The sequence below is a fragment of the Onychostoma macrolepis genome, chromosome 15, assembly GCF_012432095.1.
Source record: "Onychostoma macrolepis isolate SWU-2019 chromosome 15, ASM1243209v1, whole genome shotgun sequence".
Lineage (NCBI taxonomy): Eukaryota > Metazoa > Chordata > Actinopteri > Cypriniformes > Cyprinidae > Onychostoma > Onychostoma macrolepis.
Window position 1 is genome coordinate 16,608,723 of NC_081169.1, and position 13,252 is coordinate 16,621,974.

General features: G+C 37.6%; 2 protein-coding genes across 3 annotated transcripts; one reads left to right on the top strand and one right to left on the bottom strand.

Annotated features, from left to right (window-relative positions):
* Nucleotides 1-75: 75 nt before the first annotated feature.
* tmem199 (transmembrane protein 199) lies at nucleotides 76-1,787 on the bottom strand. Its single transcript, XM_058744710.1, has 6 exons — nucleotides 1,257-1,787; nucleotides 1,100-1,173; nucleotides 896-985; nucleotides 766-808; nucleotides 574-686; nucleotides 76-490 (listed from the first exon to the last, which is right to left on the bottom strand). The coding sequence occupies exons 1-6, from the start codon at nucleotides 1,426-1,428 to the stop codon at nucleotides 395-397; spliced, it is 588 nt and encodes a 195-aa protein (XP_058600693.1). The 5' UTR covers nucleotides 1,429-1,787; the 3' UTR covers nucleotides 76-394.
* A 941-nt stretch (nucleotides 1,788-2,728) lies between these two features.
* Nucleotides 2,729-10,895, top strand: poldip2 (polymerase (DNA-directed), delta interacting protein 2). Of its 2 annotated transcripts, none has more exons than XM_058745553.1 (12): nucleotides 2,729-2,879; nucleotides 3,007-3,205; nucleotides 4,339-4,420; nucleotides 4,503-4,624; nucleotides 4,714-4,810; nucleotides 4,955-5,030; nucleotides 5,597-5,704; nucleotides 5,796-5,932; nucleotides 9,410-9,436; nucleotides 9,545-9,670; nucleotides 9,759-9,838; nucleotides 10,055-10,895. In XM_058745553.1, the coding sequence occupies exons 2-12, from the start codon at nucleotides 3,021-3,023 to the stop codon at nucleotides 10,167-10,169; spliced, it is 1,155 nt and encodes a 384-aa protein (XP_058601536.1). In that variant the 5' UTR covers nucleotides 2,729-2,879; nucleotides 3,007-3,020; the 3' UTR covers nucleotides 10,170-10,895. The 2 variants fall into 2 exon arrangements, with proteins under 2 accessions (XP_058601536.1, XP_058601537.1); XM_058745554.1 differs by having other exon boundaries at nucleotides 2,730-2,879; nucleotides 4,345-4,420.
* The last annotated feature ends 2,357 nt before the right edge of the window (nucleotides 10,896-13,252 follow it).

Sequence of the window (13,252 nt, forward strand, 5' to 3'; positions counted from 1 at the left end):
ATTTTCTTGTAAAAAAAAAAAAAACTTTCCCACATCTTGTGAGTCAGTAACAATCACAATAAACATCAAAGCACAAACCATTTACAATCATGTTTATTAGTTATAAGCGAAACAAGGAATAACACTCCTGTAGAGGACATCCAAATAAATACAAACATAGATGAACAAGACAACATGATCATAATGTACCGCCTAGCGTCTTGAGATCAAAGTGGTTTCCAAACCATTTAATTGATTCCTTTGTAAAAGCCTTTTTACTGAATATTAGATCAAAACAAATCATTTTGATTTGGAGAGAAACAAAGCAAACAGAATAAGAAGCTGTACAGTGAAAAACATTAATGATGACAAAAAAATATGGAAATATTGCAATATTGGATGAGTTTAGTTGGTATCAAGGCTCTCCAAGTTCTCCCTCCATAGTCCGGACCAGAACATAAAGCTCGGCAAGACCAACAACAGATGCTGCAATCACTGCAGCTAATACTCTCTGAAAGAAAATACATACAGAAACATTAGAAATATGTGTTTAGTTCCAAAACATTGTGTGGTGTGAATGCTGTGAGCACTTACCGCTGTTGTCTCGGTGAAGATATACTGGCTGCCCAGATATGAACAGGCAAATGCTGCAACTACAGTTACCAGGAAGTTGAATACAGTAACAACAACTGCCTTCACGGAACGCACTGCAGAACACAAATGCCACGTAAGATAAACAAGACAGAGAGGCTTTAAAAATTAGAAGAGAAAAGGGAACATCCTGACCTTGTCGTCCAAAATCTGCTAAAGTTCCATGATGATTCATTTCCTGTTGAGCAAAATATAAATATACTGACAAGATTTTCAATAACTATAGAGCATGTGTTTGATATAAAGACTGTAGAGGAGTGTTCACCTGTGGATTCACATTCCGTGTTATTCTCTTATATTCTTCGTTGGCAAGTTTTGCTTTAATTTTTTCTAAGCGGGCCACCAACTGGGGGTTCTGTTGGGTGGGAATAAATACAAATACCAAGTTTAAAAAAAAAAAAAACAGTGAAAAAAATATAATTTCTTATATTAAGATAAATACAAAGAGTAATGAAATATTCTCACTTACCCTTGGAGGTAATATAACTTCTGGAAGATGAAGTGTGCTGTCCTCAAACAGGTCATGAAGATACACTGGATGTCCTACAATTACATCAGACTCCGCTTGTAACGTGCATTAAGTATCAAAACGTTTAATTTCTCTATAGAATGAGCACATTTCTTACCATTTTCCTGAAGAAGCTTGTGTAGTTTTCTCACAGTTTTGAATGGTATGATGGACTGATCTGTCAGAGCCTTGAATTCTTCCCTCAGCTCTTCTGACACGGCGGATTCTCCCTCCAGCAAATCTCTCGCCTGCTCCCGAAATCTCGCTCCGATTTTAAACGAAGAAGCCATAATAACAAAGATGCCTTCTAAAGTTCAGAACACCTTAACGTGCGTTTAGTAGTGTATATATATATATATATATATATATATATCTCAGTAATGTATCAAGTTATGTGAACACTAAATAGAAAAGTAGCGGAAGGCAAAAAGGAACTTCCTCATTTAATCTATCAAATAGCTACAACTACAGTCAAATTAGCGTCACAAATTATACAAAAGAAAAATAGAAAATATTCCTAACTATGTTGTTTCAAGTTAATTATGTATTTTTATCTTAATTTAAGCATGTTTCCTGTTTACAGCCCTGCATGTCAGCTGATTTCTTCTTCTTCTTCTTTATCAGTCAGTGTGTTTATAGGTCCGTTGCAAACCAGCTACACAAAGCGCCACCTACTGTCAAGGAGCATATTCGGCCTTTTAGATTAAGGCGCAAGACAGGTTTTTGTTCAAATATTTTTTCTTTAATGCAGTTTTTAAAAGAATGCTTTAAAAATAAAGTCAATTATTTGTGTAGGATATTTGTTGAACAGATTTGCTTTTGATATATTTTAAGCTCTTGTTCAAGAATCAAAATCAAAGGTTTGGATTTACTATATTTCCATTCGTTTATATGATATTTGGTGAAAATAAAATAAAAAAATATATAATATTCTTACGTTTTATTTGCAGTGACAAATAAAACTAAATAAAACATTTTTTAAACACATGTCTCCTTACATGACCGCAATGCCGAAATAAATGAAAGCATGTTCAGCAAATGTTTTTTTTATTATTATTATTATTATTTTATTGAATGCTTAAAAATAACTATTGTCAATAACTACAATAACTATTGTCATTATTGTCAAATCATAACAGTCCAGGGTCATTCAGTCTTTCCGTCCAGAGGAAGTGCTAAGTCCTTTAGCAAAGCCAGTTCTTAATGCTTTTAAGAGTGTAGTAGAGAACTCAGTAGATTCAAAATATATTTTAATTTCAGATTTGGATTTCGAAAATTTACATTTATGAATATATTTTTAGCTAACAGGAAAATAAGGTTTATGAAATAAGTATAGCCTTTTTTCACATTCATGAACACCAAAAATTACATTTCTATAAGTAAACTCACAATTAGGATTCACATAACATGTGATAAAATCAAGAATGTCACCAAAATTATGTTTTATTGAGCAAAGAATTAATTAATGAGGTTTCAGGGTTTTCTAAACAGAATGAACTGTATTAATATCATTATTAAGTCTTTTAAGAGAGCACTAAAATCTATGAATCAACTTAAATGCAATGTCCACTTAGTAACAGGAGATTGGAAAAGAAAAACCTCTAAAAAAAATGTTCAGCAAATGTACCGCAAAAGGAACAGAACGTTAGCATGACCTATGTGTAGTATCGACGTTTTCCGGTCGCAATGCCTTATGGGAAATGGTGTGCCAGTTTGTTATGTCCAATATTGCAATAATAGGGTAAAAACTTAATTAAGTCTCATTTCAAACTCGTGCTTCTGAATATTCCTGAATTTCACGCGCTGTAAATTTGAGCTTTGGGTTTTAGCATATATGATATTGACTATGTCCGTGTGTTCATGTGCAGATAGCTAAAGGAAGATGGCAGCGTGTGCAATACGTCGGGGCTTATTGTCCACTGCTAGTAAATATAACCAGCACAAATGCACTCACAGAATACTGAGTGCAATAGACTTCAGCAGCGGATTAGATCCGAAAAGAGCCCAGCCGTTGTGTTCAGCATGCAGGTTGTCCAGTTTTCAACAGACGAGGTTCATGTCTTCACGGTAAGAGCTACAGCCAACGTCCTACCATGTCCTCCCGTTACATAATTGTTGTAACGTTAGTTATAGTTGAAGCAAACTGTTTTGACAGCAGATACTTTTACGATGTATCTGTGAAATGCATTCACGTTTATTAAGAAATTAATATTAGCTGCTATGTGTTTCATATTAGCTGTTTGAAGGATTCACATGCTTGCATATACGTTACCTGCAATACAACTGCCATATTGTTTCGGTTCTCAACTCCGTAGTTATACAGTTAACTTTATTTTTTTTTACTAAGTGTCTGGACGCCTGAATCTTGAATCAGATGTGTTGATGACATTACTTTTGAGTTGATTTTAAAATTCCATTGGAATAGGACCGGTACCAATACACAATATGAGGCCTACAAGAAGGACAAACCTCAGCCTTGCTTTCAAACCCCCCCCCCCAAAGCCATTCTTGATTACATAAGTGACAGTCTGGGCCTAAGCCTGTGCCAACGGACAGTAAACAAGTCATATTTTTGTGGTCAACACATGTCTGTCTCTTTAGTGCATCATGAAACTTTCAGATTTGATGTGGTCTGTGTCCGAATCCTTTTTTTTCGGATGTTGCGCAATATTCAACCTTGTTGAACACAAGTTGCTGGGATGTGTAATTCAATGGTGTCATCCACTTTCCCATACCAAAAAATAAATAAGTAAATAAAATATATATTTTAAGTATATGTTTCAAAATATGTTTCCATAAATATATTTCTACCAATATATTTTGACCACTTTTTCGTATATTTTTGAAATATATTTTAAACATTTATATATGTTAAAAGACCTTTAAATAAAAATAAAATTAAAAGTGTTTAAAGACGCTTTAAATTGTTTTGCTCTCCATATATTTCAATCCAAGAAAATACTTTCACATATGTAACCTTTGAAGAAAAACTTACTCTACAAGGAACGTACTTTACGATGTTTGAAAAATAGCAATATTAAAAAATTAAACATTATTAAATCATAACCTAAAAGCTGTTCCTACTATTTGCCTGTAGGCTATTGTAAGATTGTAAATGTATTTTCTTGCCCCTGAAATATATTTTTTGCTGTATAGGCTATTACAATTTACGTTTTTTTAAACTGGTTAATTCTTGGCAGAAACAGACCTGAGGGGAAAATACTGGAGCCTGTAGGAGTATTTGAAGCTCTGAAGCAGCACGGCAAATATGAAACTGGGCAGGTCAGTCATCATTTTAATCACAAAAGCCTTAACTCTGATTCCTCTGATGTCGATATTCTAATTCTGCATGTGCAATCCACAGCTATTCCTGCACAGTGTGTTTGGTTATAGAGGCATTGTGTTATTCCCCTGGCACGCTCGTTTGTATGATCGAGACGTGAGTCCTGCTGCTGCTGCTGCTGCTGCTGCCGCTGCTACTGACAGGTATGTAGTAAAGTGTTTTTTTCGTTTTATACCTGATTAAATTTAGTCTGTTACAGCTCAATGGTCCTGTTTGTCGTGTGCTTTTTCAGCAAGCCAGATTCCACAGCCCATGGGTCTAAGGAAGTAAAGGGCAAGATGCATACATACTACCAGGTCCTCATAGACACCAGAGACTGCCCTCACATAGTAAGTGGCATCAAATGACATATGCGAATAGTGAATTAATGTAGTGTACGTATGTTTGTCTTTAACATTTTTCCATTTGTCATTTTTAACCTTAGTGACTGTGTCCATTTTTAACCTTAGTGACTGTGTTTTTGTCACCATTAGTCTCAGCGATCTCAGACTGAAGCAGTTACGTTCCTAGCAAATCACGATGATAGCAGGGCCCTGTATGCAATTCCAGGTAACTCTCTCAATCAGTCACATAAAGATTCAACTATCCTTAAAGGGATAGTTCACCCAAAAATGAAAATTGTCATTAGTTACGCACCCTCATGTCGCTCCAAACCCATAAGAACTTTGTTTATCTTCGGAATACAAATTAAGATATTTTCGATGAAATCTAAGAGTTTTCTGACCCTCCATACAATAAAATTTTTATTTTTGGGGGGGTTTTGTGCGCACATTATTCTCGTAGGTTCGTAAAATTATGGTTGAACTACTGATGTCACATGGACTATTTTACCAATGTCCTTACTACCTTTCTGGGTCTGGGAATATTTCAGTTACATTGCTTTCTATGGAGGGGCACAGAGCTCTCGGATTTCATCAAAAATATCTTAATTTGTGTTCCGAAGATGAACGGAGGTCTTGTGGGTTTGGAACAACATGAGGGTGAGTAATTAATACAGAATTTTCATTTTTGGGTGAACTATCCCTTTAAGTGGGCAGCATTTTTTTTTTTTTTTTTTAAAGTTCCATTATCTATTATTTTATTAATTTCTTCCACATTTTATTAATGTCTTTCAGGTCTGGATTATGTGAGTCATGAAGACATCCTGCCTTATAACTCCACTGAGCAAGTTCCTATCCAGCATGAGCTGTTTGAACGCTTCCTCATGTTTAACCCCTCCAGAAGTAACTAGTCCACTTATACTTTTGCAGCAGAATATACAAACTTTTACTGATAAAATGTTTCTGATAGATTGCATTTACACTGTTTATTTAGATCCTCCGTTCACTGCAAGAGATACCCTACGGGCCTGGCAGGAGAAGAACCATCCCTGGCTGGAGCTCTCAGATGTGCACCGTGAAACCACAGAGAACATCCGTGTCACTGTCATCCCCTTCTACATGGGCATGAGAGTAAGAATAGAGGATTGCCATGTGTTGCAATAATTTCTCACTGCAGATTGCTGTACACAGACTAAATGTATACATTATTATGTATTATAGACCTTAGTCATGGTAGTGCTATAATTAGTTTTTGACAGGAATGAAAAGAGGCTGTGAGGGATAGAAGTACAGTGTGTTCAGTGGAGATGTTTAACAGCATACCGTTGTTTAGCTCTTAAAACCTCTTTCCTAAAATTAAAACTTTCAGAAGCAAAAACTTAACAAAACAGTTTTAAAAGTTATGAGTTGAGAAAAGTGTGATTATAGGACCTTTATATAATGAGTGCCAATGTGAAGGCTGTAAGACTATCCCTCACAGCCCTGTTTTCATTTGCGTATAGAGGCATAGTTCACCCTAAAATTAAAATTCTATCATTAATTACTCAACCTCATGTCGTTCCAAATCTGTAAGACCTTCATTCATCTTCAGATCACAATTTACTATGCATCCGGAAAGTATGCACAGTACTTCACTTTTTCCACATTTTGTTATGTTACAGCAGGGGTCACCACACTCAGTTTATCTCCAACTTGCCTCAACACACCTGCCTTGAAGTTTCAAGTATACCAAGAAAGACCTTGATTAGCTGGTTCAGGTGTGTTTGATTAGGGTTGGAGCTAAACTCTGCAGGACACCGGCCCTCCAGGAACATGTTTGGTGACCCCTGTGTTACAGCCTTATTCCAAAATGGATTAAATTCATTATTTTCCTCAAAAGTCTACAAACAATACCCTTTAATGACAACGTGAAAGACGATTGTTCATAAGTATTCACAGCCTTTGCTCAATACTTTGTTGAAGCACATTTGGCACCAATTACAGTCTCAAATCTTTTTTGGGTATGATGTGACAAGCTTATTATCATGATTTTCATGTTTCTCCAGAAATATTTAATTGGGTTCAATCCCGGGCTGTGGCTGGGCCACTCAAGGACATTCACAGAGTTGTCTATAAGCCACTCTTGCTGTGTGCTTAGGGTCATTGTCCTGTTGGAAGTAGAACCTTCTGCCCAGTCTGAGGTTCTGAATGCTCTGGACTAGGTTTTCATTAAGGCTATCTCAATATTTTGGTGCGTTGAGCTTTTCTTCTACTCTGATAAGTCCCTCAGTCCCTGCCGCTGAAAAACAGCCCCACAGCATGAGGCTGCTACCAGCACACTTTGCTTTTGGGATGGTACCCTGCAGGTGATGAGCAGAGCTGCTTTCCTTCAAACATGATGCTTAGAATTGAGGTTCACCAGATCAGATAATCTTGTTTCTCGGAGTGTTCTCTGAGGGTCTTTTAGGTGTTTTTTTTTTTTGCAAATTCCAAGTGTGTGTTCATGTGTCTTCACTGAGGCGAGGATTGAGTTTGGTCACACCTCCATAAAGCCCAGATCGGTGGAGTGTTGCAGTGATGTTTGTCCTTCTGTAGGTTTCTCCTATCTCCACATATGATCATGGATCTCAACTAGAGTGACCATCAGGTTCTTGGTCACCAGTCTAGACAAGGCCCTTCTCCATCAATTGCTCAGTTTGGCCAGAGGGCCAGCTCTAGGAAGAGTCCTTGTTGTTTCAAACTTCTTCCATTAAGGGTAACAGAGACTACATGCTTCTGTGAACCTTCAGTGCTGCAGAAATGTATCTGTGCCTCGATAAAATCCTGTTTCGGAGGTCAATTCCTTGGACTTCATGGCTTGGTTTGTGCTCTGACATGCACTGTTAACTATGGGACGTTATATAGACAGGTGTGTGCCTTTCCAAATCATGTCCAATCAACTGAATTTACCACAGATGGACTCCAATCAACTTGTAGAAACATCTCAAGGATGATCAGTGGAAACAGGATGCACTTGAGCTCAATTTTGAGTGTTATGGCAAAAGCTGTGAATACTTGTGTACACGTTTTTTTTTTTTTTAATAAACTTGCAAAGATTTCAAACAAACTTCTTTCATGTTGACATTATGGGGTATTGTTTGTGGAATTTTGGAATAAGGCTGTAACATCAAAATGTGGAAAAAGTGAAGCGCTGTGAATACTTTGAATTTGTGTTCCGAAGATGAATGAACGTCTTATGGGTTTGGAATGACAAGAGGGTGAGTAATGACAGAATTTTCATTTTTGGGTGAACTATCCCTTTAAATTCAATATGGCATCTAACCAGATTAAAGGGGTCATATGACATTGCTAAAAATAACATTTTGTGTATTTGGTGTAATGCAATGTGTTTATGTGGTTTAAGGTTCAAAAAACACATTATTTTCCACATACTGTACATTATTGTTGCTCCTCTATGCTCTGCCTTTCTGAAACGCGTCGATTTTTACAAAGCCCATCGTTCTGAGAAAAGAGCTGTGCTCTGATTGGCCAGCTATCCAGTGCGTTGTGATTGATTGAATACCTCAAGCATGTGACAGAAATGTTACGCCCCTTACTGTATTGTGATGCCATGTCCTGGTGCGACGAGACAAAAACAATAAAACCCATTATAAACAAGGCATTTGTTGCATCCAGTGGGGACATAATTACTGGTTATAATGACCTATACTGCCTTTTTACGTGTCGCGTTGCATTGCGCCTCGTAAACATTACCATGTCTGCATTTGTGATCGGAGAAACGACAAACAACAAGCACTACTCTACACAGCTCAAAACTCTCATTTGAATAGTCAGTGGCAAATTCTTTAAATATGAAAACATACTTGCGTATGTAAGTCAGAAGTGCCAGACTGTCCTTGCGACGTTGAAATTGCCCCACTTTATAGAAACAGTCTTTGAGCACAGCTGGTATTGTAGGCTACTCTCCCAGGTTCAGGAAATAATCCTCTGTAAAATGCGCTGCACACATTCTAATATTTGGGTTGAACTGTTCTGGAACAGTGTTGTAAATACAACTTAACCACTGATTTCTAGTGGTGTCCTCTTTTGGAAGCCCAAACAAAGTACTTTCGCTTTCACAAAGGAACACAGCGTCTCCAGGACATGGCGCTGACGGCAGCAACACTACAGCGACAATCACGCCCTCTTTCTTTGCGTATATGTTTGGGCAGTGTTATGCAAATCTTCCCACACAGTGACATAGACATGTGGGGGTGTGTTTAAATGAGCCATTTTAGGAGGGCGTGGACAAGTCTTAACTTTTATAAAGAATATCTGTTTGGGTTTGAGACTTTAGTCTTTGCAACTTTGGGGATCTTATATGTGCATGAACAGCTTGTAACACTCCAAAGAGAAAGGAAAACTTGAAATTGCATCATATGACCCCTTTAAAACCTATACACTACTGTTGAAAAGTTTGGTTTCTGTAACAATTGTAACATTATAAATGTTTCTGTCAATTTTGATCAATTTAATGCATCCTTGCTGAAGAAAAGCATAATTTAAGCATAATTATAATTTATATTTGGAATATGTTTGGAAGGGAAGTGAACTCAGTCCTGATTCTGACTTGTTTTTGTTTGTCAACAGGAGGCTCAAAACTCCCACGTGTACTGGGTAGGCAAAATTACCTAATTATGTTTTTTATAATAACTCAATAAAAGGGTTATATATAGAATGGCCATTGGTGACCTGTTAGAGATAATATGCTGATGTTTTCCTCAGTGGCGGTACTGCATCCGCCTGGAGAACCTGGGCAATGAGGTGGTTCAACTCAGGGAAAGACACTGGAGGATCTTCAGTCTCTCAGGGACTCTGGAAACAGTCCGTGGCAGAGGAGTGGTTGGCAAGGTTATTAACTAGCAAAAGCATAAACCAGAATTAAAGACTATGGAAATATGATTTGTTTGCTAAATGCAATCCATCATTTTCTCGCCAGGAGCCTGTTTTGTCAAGAGAACAGCCAGCATTTCAATACAGCAGTCATGTTTCACTTCAGGCACCCAGTGGACACATGTGGTGAGATTATCAACATACTCTTACAACCATGCCAGCTTTACATTATTTTTTTTTTGTTTGTTTTTTAAATCATGAAGCCAGGAAATGTGGTCCACCTGTTAGACTGGATGGCTGAATGCTTGTTTTTGGTGTATCTGAATTGACGATGTGATTTCATTCAGTTATGTTGTGTTTTAGTAATGACGCATGAACATCACGTTTTGTTTTCTTGTTTAGGGGGACATTCTGTTTTGAGAGGACAGATGGCTCACACTTTGACGTGCGCATTCCACCTTTTTCACTAGAGAGCAATAAGTATGACAAAGCTCCCCCTACTGGCTATCCCTTGTAATAAACCTGCACCCATAAGCCTACCATCACGGCTCAGTTCAGCATCCCTACAGGCTGTTCCCTTGAAGATCCATGGTTTACCTTCCTTATCAGTCCTCCTTGAATATACAATGGTTTTAGCAAAGCATCTTTCAGTCTCTGACTGCAGCACTGAATATTTGTAGCAACTGCATATCTTTAAAGGAAAAAAGGAATAGTAAGTTAAAATGAGTTATTAAATGATGTGATGCAAGTGTGTGATGGGGATGTGATTCTTAAACTCTTGCACCTCAAAAGGCCGTATTAAGAGGATTTGAATGTGGGTTTTTTTTTCTTTTCTTTTTTTCTTCTATTTATTTGGATGGCTGTGTTCATCAATTGAATAAGCTTATTAGTGTTAATCAAGCGTATTGTCAATTTATCTTTAAGTTTAAACCCCTCTTATCATCAATTCCTTACTTATATTCTAGAGAAGACAGTTGGTGGACATTCACCAAATGTGTTTTCTCCAAATGCAAGTAGTCTAATTAATGGCTTGCTGCAAAGATTATTCTATGGCCATGCCAAAGTCAGCCAGTGAAATGTGGTTTGACTAAGAAAGCCTAGTGGGATAAAACTGTATTAGAGATCATCATCTTGTAACCAACCTTTGATCATATATTTGGATTAAACTACTGGATGATGAACTGCTTAACTGTTTACTGTAAATATGTTTGTAAAAGCATAAATAAAATGATATTTCCAATTTTCTGGTCTTATTATGATTGAATTGTTATTCCAATAGCTGCTGCTGTTTGCTACAAAGAAATGGCTTGAAAGAGGATCAGTTACAAGTGCATCTCAATAAATTAGAATGTTGTGGAAAAGTTCATTTATTTCAGTAGTTCAACTCAAATTGTGAAACTCGAGTATTAAATAAATTCAATGCACACAGACTGAAGTAGTTTGATTCTTTGGTTCTTTTAATTATGATTTTGGCTCACATTTAACAAAAACCCACCAATTCACTATCTCAACAAATTAGAATACTTCATAAGACCAATTAAAAAAAAAAACATTTTTAGTGAATTTCTGGGCTTCTGGAAAGTATGTTCATTTACTGTATATGTACTCAATACTTGGTAGGGGCTCCTTTTGCCTGAATTACTGCAGCAATGCTGCGTGGCATGGAGTCGATCAGTCTGTGGCACGGCTGAGGTGGTATGGAAGCCCAGGTTTCTTTGACAGTGGCCTTCAGCTCATCTGCATTGTTTGGTCTCTTTTTTCTCATTTTCCTCGACAATACCCCATAGATTCTCTATGGGGTTCAGGTCTGGTGAGTTTGCTGGCCAGTCAAGCACACCAACCCCATGGTCATTTAACCAACATTTGGTGCTTTTAGCAGTGTGGGCAGGTGCCAAATCCTGCTGGAAAATAAAATCAGCATCTTTAAAAAGCTGGTCAGCAGAAGGAAGCATGATTCCAAAATTTCTTGGTAAACGGGTGCAGTGACTTTGGTTTTCAAAAACACAATGGACCAACACCAGCAGATGACATTGCACCCCAAATCATCACAGACTGTGGAAATTTAACACTGGACTTCAAGCAACTTGGGCTATGAGCTTCTCCACCCTTCCTCCAGACTCTAGGACCTTGGTTTCCAAATGAAATACAAAACTTGCTCTCGTCTGAAAAGAGGACTTTGGACCACTGGGCAACAGTCCAGTTCTTCTTCTCCTTAGCCCAGGTAAGACGCCTCTGACGTTGTCTGTGGTTCAGGAGTGGCTTAACAAGAGGAATACCACAACTGTAGCCAAATTCCTTGACACGTCTGTGTGTGGTGGCTCTTGATGCCTTGACCCCAGCCTCAATCCATTCCTTGTGAAGTTCACCCAAATTCTTGAATCGATTTTGCTTGACAATCCTCATAAGGCTGCGGTTCTCTCGGTTGGTTGTGCATCTTTTTCTTCCACACTTTTTCCTTCCACTCAACTTTCTGTTAACATGCTTGGATACAGCACTCTGTGAACAGCCAGCTTCTTTGGCAATGAATGTTTGTGGCTTACCCTCCTTGTGAAGGGTGTCAATGATTGTCTTCTGGACAACTGTCAGATCAGCAGTCTTCCCCATGATTGTGTAGCCTAGTGAACCAAACTGAGAGACCATTTTGAAGGCTCAGGAAACCTTTGCAGGTGTTTTGAGTTGATTAGCTGATTGGCATGTCACCATATTCTAATTTGTTGAGATAGTGAATTGATGGGTTTTTGCTAAATGTGAGCCAAAATCATCACAATTAAAAGAACCAAAGACTTAAACTACTTCGGTCTGTGTGCACTGAATTTATTTAATACTCTGGTTTTACAATTTGAGTTGAATTACTGAAATAAATGAATTTTTCCACGACATTCTAATTTATTGAGATGCACCTGTATATGTCAGGTCAGTTACTTACTTTACATTTTCGATGTGATATACAGGTGCTGGTCATATAATTAGAATATCATCAAAAAGCTGATTTATTTCACTAATTCCATTCAAAAAGTGAAACTTGTATATTATATTCATTCATTACACACAGACTGATATATTTCAAATGTTTATTTCTTTTAATTTTGATGATTAGAGCTTACAGCTCATGAAAGTCAAAAATCAGTATCTCAAAATATTAGAATATTTACATTTGAGTTTGAATAAATGACCATCCCTACAGTATAAATTCTGGGTATCTCTTGTTCTTTGAAACCACAATAATGGAGAAGACTGCTGACTTGGCAATGATCCAGAAGACGAACATTGACACCTCCACAAAGAGGGTAAGTCACAGAAGGTCATTACTGAAAGGTGTGGCTGTTTACAGAGTGCTGTATCAAAGCATATTAAATGCAAAGTTGACTGGAAGGAAGAATTTGGGTAGGAAAAGGTGCACAAGCAACAGGGATGACCGCAAGCTTGAGAATACAGTCAAGCAAAGTCGATTCAAACACTTGGGAGAGCTTCACAAGGAGAGAACTGAAGCTGGAGTCAGTGCATCAAGAGTCACCACGCTCAGACGTCTTCAGGAAAAGGGCTACCAAGCCACTTCTGAACCAGAGACAACGCCAGAAGCGTCTTACCTGGGCTGTGGAG